Source organism: Wasmannia auropunctata, unplaced genomic scaffold (genome assembly GCF_000956235.1).
Source record: "Wasmannia auropunctata unplaced genomic scaffold, wasmannia.A_1.0 LD335980.1, whole genome shotgun sequence".
Classification (NCBI taxonomy): domain Eukaryota; kingdom Metazoa; phylum Arthropoda; class Insecta; order Hymenoptera; family Formicidae; genus Wasmannia; species Wasmannia auropunctata.
The window spans coordinates 300,888-327,807 of record NW_012026910.1 but is presented as its reverse complement, the minus strand read 5'-3'; the positions used below and the strand labels follow the sequence as shown (position 1 = coordinate 327,807).

The following is a 26,920-nucleotide window of genomic DNA, read 5'->3' as shown; positions in this document are numbered from 1 at the left end:
TGTAATTATGCGAAATATTTAAATGCTCATATTTAAATACGCGCATTACTTTTCTTTTTTAAATAAAATTATATAATATGTAAATGTAACTAGTCTTTTTTTTATAATGCTAATGTTGTTCTATTAAAAGTAACTGAAAAGTAACGATTCGTTACTTTTTGAGTAACTGTAACTATAACATGTTACTTTTCAAGGTAACTTGTAACTGTAACTAGTTACTTTTACAAAGTAACTTTCCCAACCCTAAGTATACTATAAATTAATACATAGTTTGAAATATTATAACATGCAAAGCTGTTAATGTAATGCAATAATAAAAGTAATCAAGAATTAAAAAATTATAATAGTAAATATAATAATATTATTATATATAAACATACAATACATATAATTACCAAATATGAAATAGTTACTATGATAATAAGAAATAATTGCAATAATGAAAATATTTCTCATATAAGTTCGAGAATTATATAATGAATCTTGAGCAAATCTTTGCTTGTGTTATTTAATTTCAAATCTATTTTATTTTAACGGAAAATACAATACACTTTACATTAAATCTGACCTTACACTCAAACATTTTATTGAATTCTATTAGAAGTGCCCATTTACCCAAGCTAGATATCCATCATAGTTAATTCGCCTATCGTAAAGTTAATAACCGTTTCCAATAATCTTTTTCGCTCGTTGACATTTCCGATTGTATCATAAATCAGAAATTGGATGCGATTTCGTGGCGTAACGTCCCTAATACGTGTAGCAACGTGCGCTACAACGAGCTAATTATACAGTCCAAGTCAAATCCGCCGGTGTATTGGCGCGTATGTACGTTTGTGTTGAAATAATGTCGGTCGACCTCGCGCGAACATTTCCAACGACTCTTCCGCGGCTCGTAAAATTTTTCTTCTCACCTCCTCGGCGGTACGCGATGCCGCTAATATCGGCCGCGCGGTTGACATGCCATCGTTGAGTTATGTTTCGGCATTAATCCTCGCGCACGTTCGTGAAAAGCAAACGCTGATTCGAAACACATTTGCCACACTTACCGGCTAAGAAAGGTCGCGGATAACTTGCGATTGTCCAACTCAACGCGCGCGAACATACATTGTAATTTCAATATTATTAATGAGAAATTTCCCTCATTAGACAAACGTCACGCTGCAATCTGTCTTTGTTTAATTTTGAGTCACGCAATCGTATCCTCGGTACTTTAATCCGAGCTCAACATTGAAAGTGACATATGTATGTGCACGTACCATCAGTTAAATGAAATTCAAAGACATTTATTTTATTCCGTTTTTGCTTTTTATTATTGCTAGAAATCAAAGATTAGATCTTAATGTTTGCTTATTATTAAACATACATGATTTCCATTATATATTTATAATATATAGAATTACAATTTTATTTTTTAAAAGTCCTTTTTCAAATTATACTCTAATACAAATCGTTTCATACAAATTAAGAAATATAAATGACGCAGTATTAAAACGAGTTAGTAACATTTTTTATTTTCATTCACGACATTTATTTTTCAGCTGCTTTATTTGCTATTTATATTTATTTACATAATTTTTATTTTTTCTTATTAATGTTTCTCTTGAAGATTAAATTTTTCAAATTATACCTCATGTTCGAATGGGAATACGTTTTATGGATTAAGAATCGCAAAAATCGCGCGATTTTAAAATAATTCAAATTAATTTTATCTTTCATCTCCATTTATTTAAGTTAATTATATTTTATTCCGTTTTTGCTTTTTATTATTACTAAGAATCGTTTTATCTCAAACTACTCGAATGTAAGTCGTTTCGTATGGATTGAGGGCGACGCAATACTAATAGTTATTGCGGGCGTTTAGCGTTTTGGGACAGTAGCGTTTTGCAACAGTGTCGTGCATATCATTAGTGCAATCAGTGTGATCCCACGTGTATTAATAGCAGATGCGATCTCGTCGAAATTCGCCGGATGTCTCGCTATGTTCTTTGTCCGCCCGCGATGAAAGGGGGTTTCTCCCCGCCTTGCGTCGCTCCTTCCGTACACCCGCTCATTTCGTCACAGGGCGATGGGAACAATTTGATATTTCGTTCGGTTTCGTACACGATGTGTATCCTCCCATGTACGGTACACCGTTTACAGTCCGTATTGTCAGAGATGATAAATTACCATAGCCCATTTAAGTATTCAATCCTAATGTGGAAGTGATTATCGGTTGCGCTTCAAGCAAATTCTAAACCCTATTAGGAGTGTTTATAAAATAACTAAAAATACATTTCGCAATTTAGGAATTGCTTTTCTTATCTTGAAGTTTCAAACTTCTTCTCGCACATTCTTAAGCCGCAACTGTTATTTTATACATTTCTAATTATTAAATAAAGAAATAAATTGTTAAATAAACTATACGAGTCACTGAATCGACTAAATGATCGCCAGGTAGTATATAATATCGATATAGCTTCGTTCGACTGTAAGTTCGAAAGGAAAACTGTATAGTGCTGGTGCAAGATGGATAAAGTCATTTATATGCGATTCTCAGGATTTTATGCATTTCTTAGGATGTATGTTCCACCTACCATTGCATGCGATCGCGAGATAGCGAGATCTCATTTGTAACAATGCCAATTGCTATGATTGCAGCTGCAATAAATTTGTAGCAGAAAGCACAATCAGCGGACGCAACAGGTACCTACGTATGTCATATCATATGACTGATCGTAAAGAACATTGTTCGAAGAACGACAACAAAACATCACTATCTTACTCTCGCTAAGAAATCGCAACTTCTTTATAACAATAAAAATCCAAGGAATATAAATAATATAAAATACAAAATAGAATTTTTTTTACATGTGTGTGCTTCTTCTTAATTATTTTAATTTATAATCTTGTTTTCTAATAAAATTCTTGGTAATCTTGTTTTCTAATAAAAGAAAATGATCTTTAAAATTGCAAAAATCTTATTGCTCAGAAAATATATTGTAAATAAAAATTTTATAACATTAAATCCTTTTTAACGTCGTTCCCAAGTTTGTTCCAAATCTATTATTTCTAAAACGCATGTGCGCGCGCACACACACACTTATTTTTGTAATGTCTCTAAATAGAGACATTACAAAATAGAGAGACAATTAAAAAAACACTCTTTCACTCTTCTTTCTCACGCAGTTTAAGCAACTAATAACTCCAAGCCTTCCGTCTTAAATATCGCAGTACATCATGCTCGCTCGATTCGATTTTTCAAATAAAAGGCTTACATATCGTGATTAATCGCTCGATCGAACAAAAAGGTTACAGTCGCAAACTAACCCGGTGCCCATCCTTGGCGTGATGCTTTCGATGCGCATGCAGGCCTTGATCTCACAGCATGTTCTGCGACCCTAGTGTCGCAAATATTCCTTCATCCAAGTATGCATCGAAACCTCCTCTATTGTCGCGTTCTGCCGCGCACCGGAAAAAGAAAATCATTAAGGCCGCGTCGGAGCCAATCGTGTAACTAATTTCTCTTTGTCTGTCCGCCGAACTGCCTGAGAGATTTAAACGATCCTCCTTCGTGCGAATATCGCTAGCTAGTGTTGCATTGCTCTAACCACTCACAATGCAGCTCCACATGTATGTACTGTATACACCTAATTATATTCTTCAGAAATATTCTTAATGTATTAGAATCCTATTGTATTCGGACTAATCGAAGAATTCGGATTACCGATTCTTCTGGATGATCAGAACGAGTACGTTTCGATTAATTGAATTTTTAGCTAAACGGTGTATAGATAAAAAAATTAAAGTTGTACATAAGAAAAATAATGTTCAACTATGTTTAAGAAAAAAAATGAATGATAAAAGAAAGCAGAGTTTGTCCAAGCCTTTTAAAAAACGCTCTGTGTAAACACATCAGAATTTTAATAATTAAATTGTAATTTGAATTTCTGCTAAAACAGTAACATTGATTATGTCTCAATAATAGGAAGCTGTCTTTTCTTTTGAATCAAATTAGAGCGTCAAACTCATCATTGCGCTATTTAATTAAGAAAAAACTTTTGCGAGAGCGATATACAATTTACATTATTCTAAACGCATTAGTACATTTAGTATATGCCAATTAACAGGAATTTTATTTAAAATTCTTGAAAAGTATATTTTAATATTATTGTAGCTTCATAATTAAATTTTAATTTGGAATTCTGTATAAAACTGATCAAAGAATATAATTTTCACCTATTTGCACTTTCAAGGGAAAGAAACATTAATTTTTTTATAAACTTTAATTTCTCTATTGATATGCACTCTAAAGTCATTAGGGCTTGAACATTTTTGTAAGAGAAAAATTAACTCTTTTTCAAATTCTTTCTTTGATAGATTTAACATCAAAAGGCTAAAAGTAACGATGGCATTAACATATATATTAGTATAAAATATTCCGTATGAATTATGTAATATTGTACTGAATGATTAATCGTTACGTTTCAGAGTTATTACTTCATTTAAAGACTTGTAACATGTGTTCGCGAGTAGCTCCTGAGAAAGTTAATTTTCCCTTGATGAGACTAGCAAAAGTGTACTACATTCTTCGGGAATGATGTCAAGTACCGTGCGGGGGTTTCAAAACGCACGCACACGCACGTACACGTGCGAGATGTGAATATATACATGGCAGGTGCGCATTCAAAGGCTAGAATTCTAAGAGTATGGGTATGTAGCAGCAAGCATAATGGCATAATTGCAAACTAAAGATGAAGTAATCAGGCGTATACGCAGGATTCGATAGTTTTGCAAGATAGGACATCTTCGTGCAGCGAAGGAAAATTATGAGAGTCGGGAGTATCTTGAAGAAACACTTAAAATTAGTAATTTAATGATGTTATGACACAGCGTATAAATTTGTCGAAAAGAATAATAATGCGTGCTGAATTATTTAAAAAATTTTTAGTTTAAATTTAATATAAACATTATCTTTAAACGATTTAAAAATTTCATAAGAAATCTTAGAAAATTGGATTTGTATTTAAATACGATTTCGAAAAATTTCACGATATGATTTAACGATCTTTTTTAACTTTCTGCGAACCAGAAACAATCAGAATACGATAATTTTTTATTTTCAAGCATTACTGAATACATGACAGAAGATTTGGGAATCTGTCATTACAATTGTATGCTTTATAAATTTTAAATTAAATTTTATTTTATCTAATTTTTATTAATCAAATGTCTAATACATTAATAACTAAATTAATTTTGATTTCAGTGTTTGCATATTATATTTTCTCACTTTATTTTTGTCAATAACTTAAAAACAACCACAGCTACATTTGCTTTTTACTATTATTTCTAATGTTTGAATGAAATACTTTAAAAAATAATTCTCATATCACGTAGTCGAAGAGTTATCTCCTTCGAGCATTGAAAGCGGAAAATCAGCAACTAATTTGGTGATTCATTTTTTTTTTCTTCACTAATTCGATGGTCCAACGGATCGTGCAACACGATCGAAAGGATTTGGGGCAGGAAGGGGGGAGGGGGAGGGGAGGCAAAGAAGAATCGCGAATAATGCCACGGCGCCATGCGCGATGGAGCACCCAGATTCTCGGCAAGCAGTAGGTCATCTCTCGCGAGCAGAGCGAGGGGTTTTCACTTTCATCGCGACCAAGGGAATGCCTACATAGATCCGCGCAACGGACAAAGGCATCGCCGAGCGTAGCGGCGCGGCGGCTTAAGTATGACACGCGGCTTCGACAAGAAGATCGGGTATTCATAACCTTCCATTGAATTCGCGTAGCCGTGCGAATTCTACGTTCCACTTGGCCCCTTCCGGGCCTCCGCCTGCAGACAAGCATTCTACGGGGAAAGAAGACGCGTTGCGCGAGCGTCCTCTGTTTTTATTCCTTTTTCTTTTTCGCGCCGAAACGACGCGATGTCGACGATTCGCGAATAAGAATTTGCGTCAAGGTCGATATAATTGTCGACAAATATTGATTAACGTCGATGTCGCCTTGATAAATTTTTTAATTTTCTGTCTTGTTATTATAATACCTTACATCGCAAGTAAAGACCAGACCCTAAAAAGAGACAAGCGGATCGTAAACCGATTTTATTCGATCGATATTATACTATCGCGAATAGATTTTTTTAATCTTCTCTGTAATACACGGCATGCAAAGCTGTGTACCATATGTGCGAATAGAACTTTGTCCCAAATTCCGTGGCGAATCTTAGAAAAGACTTAGGTAGAGACAGTGATTAAACCATCGATAATTTCCGATTGTTTTTTTTTTCTTTTAATTAAGAATTACACAGAACGGTATCCGACTATTCGTCTCTTCTTCTCGCGTGGATACACACCAGCGTTCCTCCCGCGATTCACGGCAGGGTATCGCCACGGCGAAAAAAAGGATCGTGGCCTCCAACTACGCTCACTTCTTACGTCACACGATAATAAGCGCGCTTGGCATCGGACGCGCCGCCGTCTAGGCACCTAGCAGCTCCTCACAGTGCAGCTTCTCATGGTGCAATCTGGGATGCAGTACTTCTCGTAGGATTTAAACGAGCTGATGGGGCGGGAGGTTTATACGGAAGATCTCGCCGAGACCCCGAGGTCGCGAGAAACGAAATTTCAAAGAAGTAAATGGTTAAGTCCAAGAGTGCAGTTTAACCGAAAAGAAAGGAAGCTCACCGACGAACGATCTTTTAGATAGACGTAAAAGTGCTTTGCAAATTAATTAATAAAATAGGGAAAGATAAATAGGTAAAATAGGTAAATATAAATAATGATAATAATATTATTATGCGCATATATACAAATAAGTATATAGCTCAATACAAGTATAAAGTATATTGAATACTGCACGCAAATGGCGAGGCTACAACATTAAATGCTGCTATAATGTTTGACCCAGAAAGGGTCTTGTAACAAGATGTGTAACCATAAGCATACATGTAGAAATGACGGGGATGACGAATACATAAAGAAAATTACAGAAAGTGACGAGGACAGTAATCAATCATTGAATTTAGATGAGATGTAACATAGATACTTCAACATTGTGAAAAGAAGAAAGAAAGAAGTAAAAATAACGTGATGGAAAATATAGAAATTAAATTTTATTGAAGGCCTCGAATCATTCCCTATTACATCTTTTATAGTTATCCAATATATACGGTTTTTTTAGAACAGTTTAAAAACAGAAAAAATATTTTGTTATATATTGTATATATTAAATGTGTATATACACATTTAAGAATATACAAACATTTATTTGTAACGATAAATAATAATGGCTATTAAATACCTTTACAACTAAACTTTCTTTAATTATATAAAAATAGCATAATTGTGATCAATCCAAACACATGTATGAGAAAATCTGTTACAAATGTTTATTGCACATTCGATGCGTATGAAAATTTTTAGAAATGTTAGTCGCGCATTTAATGTAACGTTCTCAACGCAAGCAATATACCTATATTGCGGCGAAGTTGCAGCTCCGGTAACCTACGACCAGCGACGCGATCTTGGTGCTCGGACTTTAAGATCGCGGAGAATGAAATGTCACGAATGTCTTCGAACAATACGCGCGCGGACGAGAAAGGGAAGGACGAGCAGATGATCAGGAATATATCGTGCTCGCGATGCCAGCCACGGCTAAGGAGGAAAAGAAGAATGCGGTCCATTCAGGAGGGGGCGCGATCGCGCTCGATCCAGAAGAGGTGTTAATGCCACGCACATCGAAATCAGATGGAATCCAATTCGACGAACCTTGATCTTTAAAGTGCGCCTGTCGGAGTGCGCCTCGCGAGAAAGAACGCCTCGGTCGTCTCGCGACGAAACGCCGACGAAATACCGAGGACTTTATTTGTCGAACAAGAGGGATATGTCCTCGATATTACGGAGGTAATTGCTTTATTGTCAGTAACAAAATTGTTTCGCGCAAGGTACTCAGCTTCCACTTGTTCACCTTTCGGGACGTGCTGCGCCTGCGAGATTGAGATGCGCTTTGTTCCACGGACCGTACGCGTCCTCTACCTAGGAGAAGGCGCCAAGTATACTGCTAAAAGTAATTAAAAAAAGATACGCGTATGCTCGTAAAAAGATATCATATATGCGCGCATCAGTAAGAAGTAATAAAGAGAGATCGCGTTTCTTCTATCACATTTTTTTCATCTTCAGTTATGTTTAACTGCACAAATAATCTTTCATGAAGATTAATTTAATGCATCGTAAATAATATTTATGAATACTTAAGAATATAAATTTTAAGATCTAAAAAAATTGTAATTAAGGACATTTTTTTTATTATATAATAAATTTTGGAGTTTTCGAATTATTTAATTCGGAAGAAAAAACAATAGGAATTTTTTTCCTTTCTGTAAATTTGTTCCCAAGGAAGGACCGATTTTGAAATTTATAAAGATTGGACTCGAAGCTTCTAGAAAGGCATCCATGACAGGGTATATCTTGAAAGATTAATAAATTACCAATTAAAAATTATGAGAATTTGCCATATATTCCTGTGACTGGAATGGCTACACCGTTCACACGGCGATGACGCGACATGGAAAAGATGGGACGAAGAGCACACTCGAGCGGGTGCTTGCATCGCTCATTCGTCCTGTGCAAGTCACGCGTAAATCCGCGGGCAGAGACAAGTGGGCGTAACCGCGATTTGTAATTATTCGATAATTCGTGCAACTGCATTCCAGCGAAGTGATGCGTTTCGCAATCAAGGATACGATTGATTCTACTCCGGCCACTATAATATGTCTTCGCCGTGCATTCGACTGGATTTAAGTGCTTTTGGAATGTACGCCGTTGTTTTTTTTATTAGATCATTTCCCACGACAGCCAATCATCTAACGGCGACCTCAGGCGTACGCAGCACGTATGATGCATTCGACAATCACATATATAATTTTATACTGTCGCTCGAAAGCTGTCATTGTGTAACATCGCGGAAGTCTGTGAGATGTCAATTCATCAAATGATTTTTTTATATCCTTTACATTTTTTGATTATATTATCTCATACATTTCACTCCACACAATCAACTTATCGTCAATATTTTGATATCGACGCTATTATTAAGCAATATTACGTATTACTAAATATAAAAAAGTTATTAAATATTTCAAATATATAGTTATGTTACTTTTATTATTATTATATTATAAATTTAACAATTTATTACTTTATATTAAACATATCCAATATACTATTGTTATAAAATATTAAGTTATAAAAAATATTAAGTAGATTTTTTAAATAGCAGTCCAGGATACTTTCTAAATATTAGACATACCATCGATACCACGGATAGCCAGAGACTGTTAGAGAATATATCCATCACTTTTCTATATATCTATTTTACTCAATCATTTTTCAGCAATTAAATATACAACATTCTAAAAATAATTAAATAATTTGCTAGAATTTATTGCACAATATTACAATAGAAATCAAATTTCCACCATTTGAAAAACAATAAAAATCAGTTAAAGATATAAAAATATAAGCAACGTGTTCACAAAGCTATCATTTACGTTATATTTTTTATGAATACTGAACTACAGTTTCTTTAAAAATTCAAATAATAAGGAGAAAAAAACTGCAATTTCTCTTTTTGCACCTGCTGTCGTGCACGCGCGTCTTTGCTTTAATTAAACGTTCCACGCTCACCGTCACGGGGAAAGATTGAGGTAATCCTTGCACTGTGCCCTGCCCTGACCTGCTCTTGCTGGATGCGCATTGAGTGATCAAGAAAGAGCGAAGCTGGGCAGAATAAGGATTACTCGCTGAACAATCCAGACCGTGCGTGCATGCCTTTCTCTGACCGCTCGCTGTCTGCAACTTTGCGAGAACGCGGAGATGTAAGTAAATTCTACATAAAAATAGATTTTCACACTTGTCCACCACTGCATGACAGTTGCTAGACTCGATAATTGCCGGTCTCGTAATTAACCATATATAGTTACATTCTTAAACAGGCTCGCTTGAAAATATTATTTTATATGCGTGCATTTGCATTTTTCATTTCACACTGATGGAAGAAGTGAATATGATATCAATCTCATGAAGAAATACTCTTCATTATTATCAAATTGAAATAACGTTTATGTATACATTAATAGCAGATAATCAATGCTTGAATATGATATTAGTTTGTTGCCTGCTGGAAGATGTCAAACAAGATTGCAAGCAAAAATCATAATTTTCTAAATATAAACGTAGAAAGTATAGAAATCTCTTTAAGCGGATAAATTATCATCGATAGACACCATAAAAGATCAATCAGCATATTTGCCTAGAAATTCTTTGTAATAGAAAGGCATAACAAAATATCAATTGAAGATTATCATATTTTGGCAACAAGATATATGTATACATTTTCATATATATTACATTTTAAATACAATTAATAAAATATAACACTTTTAAAATCGTATAAATAGATAATATATACAAAAATATGATACTTCTCTAAAATCAAATATTTCATTTACCGTATCGTTTTCACATAAACAATTTTGTTTGCATCAACTATTTTGTTATGAAAATCTCATGTAAACAAAGGAAATTTTTTGCTTGCGAAATACAGAGCGCGTCAGACATTTCATGATGTTTACAATATTCATTGATATCTGTTGTCAGTCGCTTTAAAATCGATTCTCAATATAATAAAAGACGATATAAAATACAAATATGTTATACATGCATCTATATAAATATGTGTTTATATTGCACCAATTAAAATGCGTTTCTCGAAATGCGGTAAGTCTCCTTATAAATTTTATGCGATATTTATTGACGGGTATAAACGTTCGCTGATATGATACCACGCAGAAGCGTAGAGGCAGAAAAAGAAATGTATGAAGAAAAGGGAACTGACATTGCATTTCATCGCGGAGAAATATAATCCCGCAAGAAAAACAGGTTTTTTTGAGAACGTAAAGAGATAATTATTTGCATCCGTATCGACAAAAATAATGAAATGATCAGTTTCTCGAAAAATATGTAATGCAAATGGAAAGTTGGCATCTCGCTGATCTTCCATTTCGGTTTTAATGATCAAAATGTTTCTGTTACAAACATTGTTCGTGCTACAAACGGATAATTACATCCCGTTTCGGATTACGAAACAAAAAATTATATTCGCGACATATGGTGGCGTTTGAAAGTAATCCTAAGAACATCTTGCTGCTTTTGCTGCATTCAATGATTGGCACCTTTAATTTCTCTAATATGTAACGTCTATTGAAATTACTGGTTGCCAAATAAAAAATTGTTAAAGTTTACAAGAAGGTTTTTCACAATATGAAATTTTTTGGAAGTTCCCTCCTTGACAAGTAAAAGTTAAAGAAAATGTAATTTTTTTTTAATAACAATATATAATTAATATTATTTTTAAGTCAAATTATTCAGTATTAATTAATTCAATGTAGAAAATAGCAGAACACTACATTCATAAAAGATTAAAGATTAAATTTACTTAAGAACCAAAGAATCATGTGGAAGCAGTAATTAGCGATCATGGAGCAAAAGTATTTCACGTCGTAAGATTGAGAAGAAACAAAAATTAAAAAATAAATAATAAGCGTGCTCGCAAGTCATGATTTATCCGCGCGCAAAGCAGCTGCTGATCGAATCGCAATATTTCTCTTTATTCACATGTGCATTTCCCATTTTTCATCGATGAGCAGTTGCCAGCCTCCTCGATTAAAGGAAAAAAATCGCGGAAGAGAATGTCTTCCTTATGATCCGTTCGATATCATCCTGGCGCACTAATAGGTTTACTTTCTCGCAACGAATCGGCATTCCATAGTATCATTTCAAGCGCATCAATTGTCCACAGGCAATCATAGACAAGGATCTATCACGTATTTTAAAATTACAAATGTATGTGTGATGCCAAATATAGTTGTACATATATAATTCTGTTATGCGTTATTATCGATTCGATCTTCTCTTAAGTGATTCGAACTTCGCTTGTGTACTTTATTATTATTTTATGTATTTCTGAATTTAGCAAAACATAATGAGACTAACCGCAATTAACATTTAAATAATTATTTTATTACTACTCTAAGTAAATATTGCAACAAAAGTCTTTTAAAAAATAATCTTACATCATGTGATGATCGAGGCGAGATTAATAAAATAAAGCAAAGTGCGTTAAATAAATATTTAAACATTTTTCATGACTCAAATAGTTGAAATATATTCTTCCATTCGCATTGTCAGGAAAAAATTTTAATCAAAATATTTTGATAATTAATAAGAATTTACAAACGGAGGAAAAATTATTTTATAATATATCGTAACTATAATTAACGAGTAAACATTGAATGTACTGTAAAAATAAATAACGTAAAAATTGTAGTGTTATTACAGAAAAACTGATACAATCGGTTATTGTGATGCAGGATTTGATACAATCTCTAAACTACATTAACGTTGAAAGATAAATTAATTTTTTTTCCTCGTTACAGTATAATCAGATTATTGTTTTTGGGCCAATTAGTCGATAATGGCCAATGATATAAAAATTCATGAGAATATGAGGAAGCGATTTTACAGCGATTGAATGTGATACGGGAATTTCTCTTCGTTCGCGGAAGAGTTATGAAAGGGTTAAACGTCACGGGAGAAGCACGATGGAGCCTCTGTGCTCGGTGGATTCGAAACCTCGTATTACGCCATCGATTACGCGGATGACCGTATTGGAAACTCCTAGAGCGAACACCACGTGCATCAAGTGGTAGAGTACTGTCTTCTTTCGCGGATAACTGGACGAAGATCGCCATTCACTGCTATAGAATAGCTACGACGTGGATCTTTGAATCTTTGGTTTAGCAATTTCAAATGCTAAATAACCGACGGCTGACAGGAACATAAACGAATCTTACGTTACAAAATTCCAATCACGAAATTGAAATGAACAATGGAGCGCCATATTTCGACAATAGGGAAGATAATCTTTATTCGAAACAACCTCCTTCGCGGGAACAATATTACGATAGTTGTGAAATTAAGATATCATCTCATTTAATATCAAAAACTCCAAAATTATATTGATATGTATTTAATATCAATTGGAATATTAAATATATTTCTATATAAAATTGAAAATCGTAAATAAGTGCAATTTTTCTGTAATAACAAGAATAATAGATATTTTAAAATTGCTAAAGAGAAAGAGTCAAAATATAAATATTAGTATCTCCATACCATATTTAATTATCTATTAAAAAAGTCATTTAAAAATAATGATTTCAAAATCAACATTGCTGTGCTCTTTTATTTAAAAAAAAAACTTGATTATCTAATTCGACTTTATCACATATTTTGATATTTCAGAACTACCCAGAGATTTAAATAATATCTGAATCAAATTATATTGCGACAAAATATTTTTATTATTAATATCATTATTATTATATCATTACATTGTAAAGGAAAAAGACGCAAGAAGGTGCATGTCCTTTCAGAAAAAAAAACTGTATTGTACGGTAGTCTGTTAGTTGAGTAATGACTATTATATACTTCGCGAGATAATGGAAACTTATAGTCTAATGAATCGAGATTGCGATCCTTAATCTATTTAATGGAATAATAAACTAGCAACTTTATATAAATATATAAAAGTAGTAAACAAATTTTTTACGCGTATTAAATGCAAGATACTTGAGTAAGAGGATTTAGAATAACATAATTTCTCATTAGTCTGCCCGCGCATTATATGCGGATTACTGTAGAAATCTTCGATCCTAGCGCATATAGTTACGTATTACGATATCCCTCGTTCACGAAGTGCTCATTCATTACGTAGGTTTATTATCGTAATATAATTCACACCGTGTTGCATAAATAGGTCGATATAGCAAATGGTACCACACATTATTGTATGCGATTTATTCTAAGCTATTTATTTTTAATTTAATCAATATTTATTTTTTGTTTAGTTTATTTATGCGATCTAATTATATACAATTATTATACAATTATCTGTCAAGATATTATTTCGTGCTGTTTATCTGTTGGTATTTATATCATTTTTACTTGACAATGTGTGTACGTAATATTATTTTAGTGTATTATTATTTACATTATTAAACATATATAAGATCTTATGTAACATTAAATCGTATTTTTATCACACGGAAGATATTTTGCGTTCTCCAATTTAGCATACACGGAAATCAATTTTAATGCTTTTTAAAAAAAGTATTTTTAAATACAATTATATTGTTTTAATCACGTCATATAATAACTACCAAATTTTAATAGTTAATAGGAGATACTGTTACTTTTTACAGCGACATACTTTTACTTTTCAAAAATATATGTATACATGCGCGTTCCCTTCTCTCCCTTTCATAGTCTAATATCATTGAATAACACGCTGATGTGAATTTCTCGTGTACGAGGAAACGCTCTTTCCCAGGCATTTATACCCTCGTTCCTAACGTTCTCCGCGACATAATACGAGAAACCAGGATCCTCGTATATCGGAGGGAGCGTCGCGCGGCGTTTTGCTCTGCCCGATCACCGTGCAAGATTCTAAAGCAAGGTAAAGGCACAGCTGTGATGAAGCAAGGGTGAGACAAGGCGAGACAAGGCAAAAGACAAGGCAAGGCAAGGCACGACAAGGTAAGGCACGGCAAGGAAGCCGCCCCTCCGTATGACCGGGTGTGGAGGGGCCCCTCTGCTTGCCGCCTACCTGGATCACAGCACGCCGCGTTCAAGAATCATCTTATTAGAGACCCATGCTATATAAACCCAACGTGCCAGCATGCCGAGTAGTTACGTACTGACTTTATTCACAGTCGTGCCCCGGAGAGTGCATCGACGACATAACAGCGCAACACACATACACGCATTACGTACATACCCGTTCGTATATACGCATACGCACGTGTGCTCACATAATCCGATCGTATCATCTCGTTTTTTGTGGAAACCCTTCCCTGACAAGTTGCCGATCGCGCGCAAAGCCTTCGAATCGACACGAACGCCGGGCCGAGATCCCGGTGATATCTTATCGCGTTTCAGTGATGTATCGTCATCGATCATTGAAATCGACATCATCGATTTATCGAGGACCGTTTTTTTTCCGAAGCAGTGCACAATCAACCGGAGAAGTTACGCACGATGTAGTTCTTTTGATTGGATAGTTAAATTATTTGGTGTTTTTATAGAAATATGATTCTATTCGTATCTATATATAAAAGTTCGTTGGATGATTTCTATGTGTGATGATATTACGATATTATTATCGTAAAAAATTCAAAATATAAAGTTAAATCGATGTTCTTAAAAAGGATGTTCATACGAATAATATCTTTCACTCATTGGAATATTATTCAAAAGTAGTATCTTCCTAAAGTGTTCTTTAAGCCTGCGAAATTTTCTTAAAAAGATAATATATTTATATAATTAATAATAAATCATGCCATTGTAAAAAGAAATAACATTTTAACAGATATTACTGAAAAGACAAAATAAAACACTTCTAAATAAATATAAATTTGAGAAAATAAAAAAATTTATATATACTGTTAAATATATTCAAATTTTGTTACATTAAATCTACTTTAGACAAGAAGCAAGTATTTATAAAATTTTTTTTCTTTCTTAATCGTTTAATAAATAAATATTGTAAAAAATTAGATGTCGTAATTTATTACAGAATACTGTCGTGTACTTAAAAATGATCATCTAACGCATTCGACACACCACTTTTTTCCCCGGATTCGTACATTCATTCACTTACAATCATAAAACATCTCTCGCGAGCATATATTATATATATTTTGCTTAAATAGCGACATCTGCCATCGTATCGCTCTCATACAGTGTTAATTTGAAACTTTTTCAGTGCGCGTTGATTCCTCTAAAGGGTTGTCTCGTTGTTATTTCCGCTAGCGAGTACGTGAGTTAGCGGATTCCAGCACGTCGATTTGTATCACCTAAGTGCGGCCCAAAGATGTATTATCTGCAGGTACGTGCGAGATCAATTCAGTTTGTCTAATTAATTAAATCGCCTGATAAATCGCAGATATATAAAAATTAGAAATGAATCTTTTTGTTACCACGGATCGCGTGTATTATTTAGTAGGTGTAATTGCAATCACAAGTGTTGCAGCAAGACGCGCGTTACCGCCTACATGGTCCATCAGTGTATTCACATAATTAAACGCTAGAGGCATCATTAAATTTAAAAACAGCATAGTCAGAGTTTAACAATCACGTGAAAAGAATCGTGAAATTGATTATCAAATCAAAAGACGAATTATTAGAAAATCTTTTGCATAATTATCCTCACTTTATTGTTCATTAGCCGTCATAAGCCTCGTTCATTGTAATTCATTATAATTATAAATAATTTATGGTAATTTGCAGCGATAAAAGTCAATAGTAATTTATTGTCGTAAAAATGTGACGGTATATTTCTTGCCTGTCCAAAGAAAAGACAAGTGATCTTATACTCGAGAATCGAGTGATAGTACGAGTTTCTCGCATGTTTTACGCATAAAATATTCAGATCTTCAATTGTCAATTATGATTATCGATTACCGTTACTGATTGAACTTGGGTCGCCCGATGAAAAAGTATAAACACTAGCTTAGACATTCGAAAGGAAGGTGCGTAAAACTTGTCTTGTAATACGTGCGTTGATTAACCAAGATTATTACTCTGCCTCTTTACGCCGCGCGACCTTTACGTCGTTTAAGTAAAACTTCACTATACGACTCAATCCTTCCCCTCTGGCACTCAAAGAGTCAGTGTGTTGATAGAACGATTTTGTTATAAATCACTTACTACTGTTAATTCACATCTCGCTTGATTAATCGAACGATCTCTTATCCGCGGCAAATCGATGATCGCCGTATCTACCGTTAAACGCACGCCGTTTGTAATGCAGATAGATCTGACTGGCTGTCGATCATCTTACAAGGAGTCACGGTCGCAGGATACAAAATTATCTCATTTGACGGACAAATTCCATGTAAATAAGGAAGAATGTTGATTTTAACTTCCATTAAGTAAATATCTAACAATACGTTATCTATTGCCTGCATGTAAAAACAACTCGTGAAAAATTTAGATTTTCCTTTCGATAAATTCAGTTTCGAGGGGATTAAAGTTATCCGCGAGTTCAATCCTCGGCTGCCATTGTCATTAGCGTGTCTCATTATTTCTTCTTATTAAAATATATGAAGAAAAGCGATTACAACAATAGTCGCGGTGATATCATCGCCGAGCATAATATAAACGTCAGACGCGCGCCCACGCGACGTACGCATCGACATTATAATGAGATATTAATGAACTAACGGGCGCATGCAATCGCATTTGTCAGCTACACCGCCGGAGTAGCTTCTCACGCTTCTCCACATTTCGATTGACTACTGGAACGAAGTTGCGACACCTCGCGAAGCGACTTGCACTGCCGCGGGACAGGTCTTTAGATGCTCTCACTTTCTCTCTCTCTCTCTCTCTCTCTATCTCTCTCTTTCTCTTCCTTTCTCCTTCCCTACCCCATTCTCCTCTCCCCCCCTTCTCTCTCTCTCTCTCTCGCTCTATCTTTCTCTCTCGTGTGTGTTTATATTTTATATATTTAATGCACACCTCTTCTCTGGCGGCGCATTGCAATCGAAGTACAGGGTTAAGAGCATAATACAAAGGTCTCTACTGTCGCAATAGAGCACAGATCACCGGCCGCATCTCCGAACAACGTTGACGTAACACCGCCGGCATTATTGATTCGGTCTGCTCCTTTTTCACGTAGATTTTCTTTCGCGTCGCCGCGGCCGAAGCTAATTCGCATGGCGACGAATCGCGCGTATCGTCGCGCGGTCTGTTATTACGCGCCGGAAAAAAAGATTCGCGATAGAAGTCCCGCGGTGCTTATCATATGCGAAATCGCGGTCTCGTCGTTGCGCACGAACAACGTTTGCTAACCGTCCTTTAGCTCTCTCATATTAATTCTTAACGGTGCGCGCGGGTGAACGATCCTTCACGCGAGCGCATTCCTGCGGTTTTTCATACATCTGGCATTTTCAATCAAAAAATCGTGTTTTATTAAAAATTGCAATGTTGAATTGCAAATATATGTAAAGAACTAACACATATATACTTATACACACGTATTGCATGAGAAATAACAATTACTATAAAATTAATAAAATTTAAACTTATTGTTAGTTATCTAAGTTTACTTTTTTATTGTTATTTTGCAACTTATCACGCATTTCTTTTAAAGAAATAGATATATTGCAATTTGTAATAAAATGTAATTTATATGTCAAAATAAAAATAATTAAACAATTGTTAACCAATTGCAATGAATTTAAATTGATTAATCTTTATAATTTCTTCAAATTTATTATTAATTTTCCTAGCTATTTTCATAGTTATTTATTATTTTCGTTGCTTATACTTAATAATTCATTTCTTGATTCACGTAGCTAAAATTGTATATAGATATAATCATTATATAATTAACCATCAACAATTCTCTTATAATAAACCTTTCGAATCTTTATTGCTGTTTCATCTTTTGTATGTGATTAAGTGCTTAATGTAAAATTCAAACACATTAAAATAACATAAAATAATAATCCTAATCATATTTGACGTCAAGCCTCTGAATTTCAATATAATTTATTTCAAATTAATAAAACATTTCTTGTAATTTTTTTCGAAGATAAATCACAAAATATGTCAATTAGTGTAATATAAATATTAAATACATATGCAACATCGAAATATCTAAAAATGAGAAAATTATCAAATATTATTTATGATCTTTACATTAATAATAGCTATTAGTTTTAAGACATATATATGTATATATATAATCATCGTAAAAAATTGTTTATATCCCAACTTGTTTGATTTGTCGTAACAAATAATGTAATAACATTAATGATAACGGACATTGGAGACGATAAATGTACGATAGATTGGAATTATTTTATTCAACCCATATGTTTCGTCACGCATACACAGACTATAATTATTTCCATCAATCTCATCATAAGTCACAACTCGCGGGATATGTTGTACCACGGAAAAAATATCCCCCTGGCATCTTGATGTACTAAATATCAAGCTCAGCACACTAACAGGAGAAGAGACGCTTGATTTATTAAAATTACACACCTCATAACACGACGCGCGGTGCGGCTCGCATTTGTAACTGATAAGCTATACGCGACAAATGTCAGTTTACACACGAGAACGATTGTGGCGATATTCAACACCGGATCTGAAAGTCGAAGAGCGTCTATTGCGCGTGTGGATGCCGGTACAATTTCGAACAAAAGACCCTACTATTAGATACGGTGGAATTAAGGCTTGACGGAAACTCGTATATCCAGCCACATTAACCCGTCGTATAAATTTAATCATTTCAATTTATTTCGGTAATATTTACATTAAAAAAAAAAAGCTTATAGATATTCTTTTACATACATGTATGTAATACTTTGTCTATATTTAATACTTTTATTTAAAAAAAATATTTTTACTGGCTCACCCCGTAAAAAAGGAAAGAAATTTTTCGCCTACATGAAATATGAAAACGTTTTACGTTGTATTCATCAAGATAAGTTTTTATCATGTATAGGCAAAACATTTTTTTTTCTTTTAAAATAAAGTATTAGATATAGACAAAGTATATATTATGTACATATATATGGAAAAAATATCTAAGTTTACTTTTTTATTATATTAAGTAAAGTGTGTTACTTATTCCTACGAGTTTCTTTCTCGTATCTTTATTATTGTTTTTTTTTTCGTTTAAAGAAATACATATCGGGATAAAATTGGAAAAAAGATGGCCAAAACTCTAGAATAATATACATATATGATAATTAGAATTACGAAAGTAAATATGAAGCCTGTACATAGAATGCCAATGCGCATCTATGCGTGTAGCACTACAAGCTTGTCTGCATCAGTTTACGACATCCTGACAACTTATTATGTTCTCATTATATAGACTTGAACGATTTCTCGAAATGTCGACTGCTGACATATGTTCCGGTATAAAAACACGTCTTCGTTGTGCATTCATATGCACAAATGCGAAATGATGCATTGCCATGATAAACCTGCAACGTCTTCAACGTCGTAAGATAACTAATAGTCAAGTTTGTAACGCTTTATTACGCATCAAAGCATAATATTACATTTATTTCCTGAAAAACATCTATTATTTAAAGATAAATGAGTGTTACTTTTTTATTTAAGTTTGGTAACATTTTCCATCAATGTAGTAATGTAACACGTATAATGACATGGTAATAAATTTTTTAAAGATAGAGAAAAAAAGAGACGTTTCCGGAATTTTTTATGTAATAGTAATAATTTAGAAATATATAATAATTCTCAATTAAATTGTAAAACAAAATTAGAACAAATTAAATAATTATTATCATTTAGGAATTAAATAATTATTAATCATTTGTGAAAAACAGATTTACTTTTTAATGTATTTTAATTTCCGTCAAAATTAAAAATTTTGTATGTCAAACTATGCCAGCAAAAATATTTTTTTTTTTTATTAATATAAAAATTTAATCTCATAATTCCGATCGGTTTTTGTTAGTTTTATTTTCATGAAATGCTTATGTACAATGCAAAAACTTCATACAACTTTCTCTCACCTACGGGATAAGTTATCCCAAAGGCCTCTAATGAAAATTACATATCAGCGGTCAGCGGCGTAAGAGAGGTTTCTATCTCTGGCGCTTCAACGGTCATAACGAAGAATATATTATCCATTTAGGTATTTAAGATCTAAGATCTCACACTAAGAATGTGATGCAATAATATTCCATTAAAACAACCGCCAACGTTTATCTGTCATTACGAAGAATTTCTCGATGTAGCAATATGCATATTATAGGAACTTTGCGAGGCGCAACTTTTTCTCTTAACCGTACGTTTTGCTCTAACGATATCTGATTTATCTGCTACTAACATCCACACATTTTGATTTGGAATCAAACGGAATTTACTTTTTAATCACATAAGTCTTTGCAGTATTTTATAACTCAAACGAGATCTATGTAGGTCAATACGAGCTGGTAAACGCAAATGTCTCCCGCACATTCAAATGATATTAACGACACTCGAAGTAAATAGCGGTATTAATTTCGATCTCTACTTAAAGCCTCTTCAACCAAATGTTGGTCTGCGTATCCTAGTAAGCAAATTGCGTGTATCACAACAGATTAGCGGCAAATTCGTTCAGATATTGCAACACAGATACATCCGGTATCATCTGTGTCCACATTAAATTCGTATTTTGTCAGTAGAACCTGCCTAATATAATCGTAACAACAGATTGTCGACAAAAACCGGACAAAATCGGTCATATTATTTAAATGATTATGAAACGGCAGATTCTACTTAGTTTCTGCAATCAATCTGCCATTATATTCTGCAGATTTTGTTATATTTCTGCTAGTATTTTATCGATAAAATTTGTAGCGGATTTTTTCAAAATTTGTTCTCGATTTAGCTATCCTATTATAAGATATAATTTTCAATTTGATTTTCTAAAGAGGGGACCCTGGTTTAGGACGCTGAAAAATAGGTGATTTTCGTGAATTAGTAAAATCGATCTTTCCAAAACTGTAAGGATACTTCACTGGAGTATACAAAAAAATTTTTTAATTAAAAATATTCAAGATAATAACGTCACGATAAATAAGTGATTAAAACGCCTCGCTACTGGAGTTACAAATTGGCGTGCAAAATAGAAAAGAAACTATTTGACGTATCGACTTCATTCAAAATTCTTTATTTAAATTATTATCAACCATCTTAAATAAAGTAAAAACATGTTTAAAAATTGTAAAACTTTTAGGACTTTAAAGAAAAAATGACAATTTTGAAAAAAAGTTTCACTTTCTTTATGCAGTAAAAATTGTTTAAATTAACTTTTTTTAAATATGTTTTTAGTTCATTTAAGATGGTTGATAATAATTTAAATAAAGAACTTTGAATAAAATCGAATAATTTCTTTTCTATTTTGCATGCCAATTTGTAACTCCAGTAGCGAGGAGTTTTAATCACTTATTTATCTTGACGTTATTATCTTGAATATTTTTAATTAAAAAATTTTTTTGTGTACTATAAGTATCCAGTAAAGTATCCTCACAATTTTGGAAAGATCGACTTTATTTTTCTTTGTTAAAAAAATTCGCGGAAATTACCTATCTTTTTCAGCGTCCTAAACCAGATTCCCCTCTAAAGAGAGATCAATCTTCTTTATTTTAGTTCCATTCTGTTGGAACTCTGAATGAAACTAAATAAATGAAGATTTCCTTCATAAATATTCTAGGAGAGTGTATCTCAACAACCTGATTTCTCTTGCGCAGCTGGTCGTGCTCTGCGTGACGGTAGCCAGCGTTATTGGTGATCTGCCACCGGGCACACGGCGCAACACTTACCTACCGCCAGAGCCAACGAAAGGCGGCGGTTACACTTACAACAAGCCGACGGTGCCGTTTCCGAAACCCACGCCAACGTATCCTACGCGACCGACCCCGAGCTTCCCCGTATCTAGACCGACACCGTCCTTCCCCGGAACCAGGCCGACACCGTCCTTCCCCGGAACCAGGCCGACACCTTCCTTCCCCGGAACCAGGCCGACACCGACCTTCCCCAGACCGACGCCCACTTACCCGACGGGACCTACCAGACCTACCCCGGGAACCTTCCCGACGCCGTCACCGGGAACAGGATACCCTAGACCGAGACCCACACCTTCTTTCCCGGATTATAATGGCCAAGGAAGCGGCGGTGATGGAAGCCTTATCGGCCCTGGTGTAAGTATATGCTATATATCGTATTAAATGAAAAAAAATGCATCTAATATATTTAAATGATTTGGGATACCTAATGGGATGCAGTGGATATAATTTGCTTTGTTTATTATAGTAAGAAGTATGATTTCATTGATTTCTTATTCAAATTAATAACCATTTCATATTTTTCATTCTTATCTGAATGATATAACTGAGGTTTGTATGGATTATAGAATTATATAGATACTAAGTAATATAAAAAATCTTAAGGGGTGATTTTTCACAAAAATTCAAGATGAAAAAACTTCGTTTAACCACATGTCCGGTTTAGTTTCAAAGATACGGGTCAAAGATTGAAGGAAAAATTTCGCTTTTTTTCCAAAAATTTCAAAAACCACTGATTATTTTGAAGCTTTGTGCATGTTTCAAATTTCATCAAAATAATTCGACTGGTTTTCGAATTTTATGGAAAAAAAAAACAAATTTTTTTCTCAACCATTGAATCACCCCTGACACCCCTTAAAATTTTTTACGTTATTTAATATCCACCCTGTATATATCAATATTGCACGTGTATTCAACTTTTTAATTGATGATGCGTTGCAGCATGATCATCATCATCACGAACCTGGTATGCCCTTCGACTTCAACTACGCCGTAAAGGAGGACGCTTTCGGCAACGATTATTCCCACAATGCTATTAGCGACGGCGAAATCGTTCGCGGCGAATATAAGGTACAACTACCGGACGGTAGAACGCAAGTTGTGCGATACACCGCGGATTGGCAACACGGTTTCAGCGCACAGGTCTCTTATGACGGGAATCCTCGCTTCGACGGAAGACCGGGAGGAGGTTTCAATCGAGGCTACTAGCTTTAGCGTCGGGTTCTAGGGTTGTTCAACTTCTGTTAAATCGCAAAGACTACAGAGCACAACGAATCGTCGCATATACCGCATGTAACAATATTTTTAAAGATATTGGAGATTAGCAAGGATGTATCGTGAAAAATATGACAGCTTGCGCAGAGGACAAATGTTCACTATATATTTCTAAATTACGATACCAACCGATAAACGTATTCAGCATTTTTTGAAATTGACGAAAAATTGATACATAACGATGTTCCTCGCGAAACTTGAAATTTCTCCTCAGCGATAAAAGCGAACAGAAGATTCTTGTAACATTTTTTTTTAATTTCGATATTTTGATATCGATTTCAATGTCATTCGATATTTAAACTTCATCCACAAATCAGAACTATGTATATTAAATTCTACATCTATTCAAAGAATATAAATAATAATTGTAATGTTCATTTGCAATGTTTAATCGAGAAGCTTTTTTCATAGCTCATAGTTGAGAAAAATTACTAATAGAATTTATTGCTTATATATGTTTTCAATAAATAAATAAAAATATTTTTTTAACACAAAATTTCATAAGAAATAGTGCTATGTATCTATTCAACCAATTTTGAGACAAACTATATATCGATGTGATCTAATTCTCTTCCTTTTCTTTACAGATTTAAAAAAGTAATTAAATAATTATATATAATATAAAAATAATAAATAAATAAATATAAATGTGTTATTTCTAAATGTGTTATCTGTAATATATAATCATTACATTATTATTACATTTTTGCTTTGATTAGATCACAGATCAATTCCAACAGCACAAATCGTGTAATTGCTGCAATCGTGTAAAAAAGATTAGATCACATTGGTCTATATTATAAATCTCCTATATATTTTATTGTGCAATAAAATTATATTGTTTAGCACTGCTTTGTGATAAAAATTACACAAAATGATAGACAATAGACATAGAATAGACATATAATACTTTACATTTATGCTATTCTGTCCTGCTTTGCGCACTAAAATCTCTTGTTTTATCTTCAGTATTTGAAGTTATCAAATAAGACTCTAAGACTCTAAACAATATTAGTGTATAGATAATTACCGTTGACCAATATTAAATTAATTTGAAATCGAATTATGTAATGAGATGACTACAAACATATATAATTGAAAAAAAAACTTCGCTTACAATAAAATTTAAAAACACTATTAATACCCTCTTTTTCTGAAACATTGTCAGATTTATATAAATAGAGATATTTCTGTAGTCAACCCTAATTTCAACTGATATGTGTATGTAATATAAATAAAAATTTCAATTTTGTTACTAATTTCTTAAAGAAACTTTTAATAAAAAATACTTAATTACTGAAATGATCAATCTAATAAAGTCTGTATAACATACTAAATTTTAATTCGATTATCTTTTACTTGACTACTAATAAAACTATTTTTAGAGATTATTATATGAGAATATATACTAATTTTTAATTTTTTATTTCTATACTATTAAAACAAACTTTTGCTATGAAAAACTAAATACTGGCTAAATATGAATAAAAAATTGAATTCATATGATGTTAATTTCAATAAATACTAGTAAAGATAATCAAACAAAATGTATATGTATTTATACTATTATTTAATTTTCTCATACAATTTTTTTATTATTTACGTATCATACCCGTATAAATGTCCCTCTGCATACGCCCTTGGCATGTCAAGTGAATTTCTACGTATTCTTCTGCCAATTGGTTCTAAATCATTATAACACTTTGTGAATACTCTTTCTATAGCTGCTTCCGCGACTTCTGCCGACACCTTGTGCACACCCATTACTGACAGCTTAGCTTTGTTTTTTACACAATTCTGCGTAAATAACATTATATTAATACACACTGCAATAAATTAGAAATAGCGCTCATACACAAGAGTGAATATATCGCGGATATATTTACTCTTGAGAAATCAATTTATTAGCATAATAATTTACTTGATGTGTTGCTTTTATGTTAAAAAACGACGAATCGCCTTGTAGGAGTGAACTCATAAAACTACAATGCCCTAGATTTGCTGCTCTAATTTCTGTACAGGCTAAATGATCAATATTTTTCACATCTAATTTGTTTCGGCAAAAATCGAACATGTGAACCATTTCGTGTAGAAGAACTCCCCGAACCATATTTTCATTATACGCCGAATTCTGACAGATAACTATCTGTAAAAGAAAAATAAATTGTATTGTTTATAGCGTTCATAACGACAGATAACATATATAATAAATAGATTCAGAGAAACTACTTTCTGACAGATGATGTTTTACTGACAGAAATATAACACGAAATATTAACCAAACATTTGGCAACCTAAATAAATTTTAATTGAGCGATTCAGATAAATATTTACCTGATTAAATTCTGAATCGTATCCACCAGTTACAATCGGGTTGCACACCTCGCAAGAAATATGTCGCCGGATATCTATTTCACTGGAACATCAATAATGATCTAGTCTAGTAAACAATAACGAAATAAAATTATAGATTTATGGACGTAATATATATGCAATCATTATATCAAAGAAGTTACAAACCATCCAGAACTCTTTAGTGCTCCCATCATGAGTTTTATTATAGGACCTTGAAACAATGTATAATAGAAGTGATGAAAATTAGATTTGATTAGATAAAATCAAAAATAAAATTATATGATTGGTAATTTATATAGAACGAAAAATAAGCTAAAATAATACAATAGATCGCATTTATGAAGCATTGAAAGTTCGCTTTCGCTCTCTACTTTTTTTTTTAAATAAATAAGAGATGTCTTACTATCTTTTATACATCTATAAACATTATCCTCGCATCTATTCTTGTCTATTGATTCTCGTCCTTGAGCGCCAATAAGCAGTTTGAACCAGCTTTGCTTAAATTTTCCTCCTCTCCTCTCAGGATACATATCAGATCCCCATAAATCGTCATTATTCACGGTCGCTCCTTCGCTAACACCGTCTTTAACATTTTCCCCTTCGTTCTCACTCTTGACTGTCATGATCGCGCGAATAGAAGAATCGATACGATAGAAACCAATGTATATAAATAAATATCAATCACACCGGAACTTATTGTAATGTCAGTAAAATACTCTCGCATTTAATCGCGTGAGTACATTTGCGAGGACAGTTTGAGGTTATGATGGATTACATCATCTCACATGGTCCACGAACTCCCCCC

The 26,920-nt window shown here is 33.3% G+C and overlaps 2 protein-coding genes across 5 annotated transcripts; one reads left to right on the top strand and one right to left on the bottom strand.

Annotated features, from left to right (window-relative positions):
• Nucleotides 1-14,801: 14,801 nt before the first annotated feature.
• On the top strand, nucleotides 14,802-24,256 carry LOC105454633 (leucine-rich repeat extensin-like protein 5). Of its 4 annotated transcripts, none has more exons than XM_011697394.1 (4): nucleotides 14,802-14,877; nucleotides 15,920-15,995; nucleotides 22,393-22,842; nucleotides 23,428-24,256. In XM_011697394.1, the coding sequence occupies exons 2-4, from the start codon at nucleotides 15,981-15,983 to the stop codon at nucleotides 23,692-23,694; spliced, it is 732 nt and encodes a 243-aa protein (XP_011695696.1). In that variant the 5' UTR covers nucleotides 14,802-14,877; nucleotides 15,920-15,980; the 3' UTR covers nucleotides 23,695-24,256. The 4 variants fall into 4 exon arrangements, with proteins under 4 accessions (XP_011695696.1, XP_011695694.1, XP_011695693.1 ...); XM_011697392.1 differs by having other exon boundaries at nucleotides 15,873-15,995; XM_011697391.1 differs by having other exon boundaries at nucleotides 14,802-14,887; nucleotides 15,873-15,995.
• A 913-nt stretch (nucleotides 24,257-25,169) lies between these two features.
• On the bottom strand, nucleotides 25,170-26,914 carry LOC105454632 (mitochondrial inner membrane protease ATP23 homolog). The gene is made up of 5 exons (XM_011697389.1): nucleotides 26,519-26,914; nucleotides 26,281-26,326; nucleotides 26,095-26,176; nucleotides 25,682-25,906; nucleotides 25,170-25,557 (listed from the first exon to the last, which is right to left on the bottom strand). Exons 1-5 carry the CDS (start codon nucleotides 26,736-26,738, stop codon nucleotides 25,360-25,362), a joined length of 771 nt encoding a protein of 256 aa, XP_011695691.1. The 5' UTR covers nucleotides 26,739-26,914; the 3' UTR covers nucleotides 25,170-25,359.
• Nucleotides 26,915-26,920: the final 6 nt, after the last annotated feature.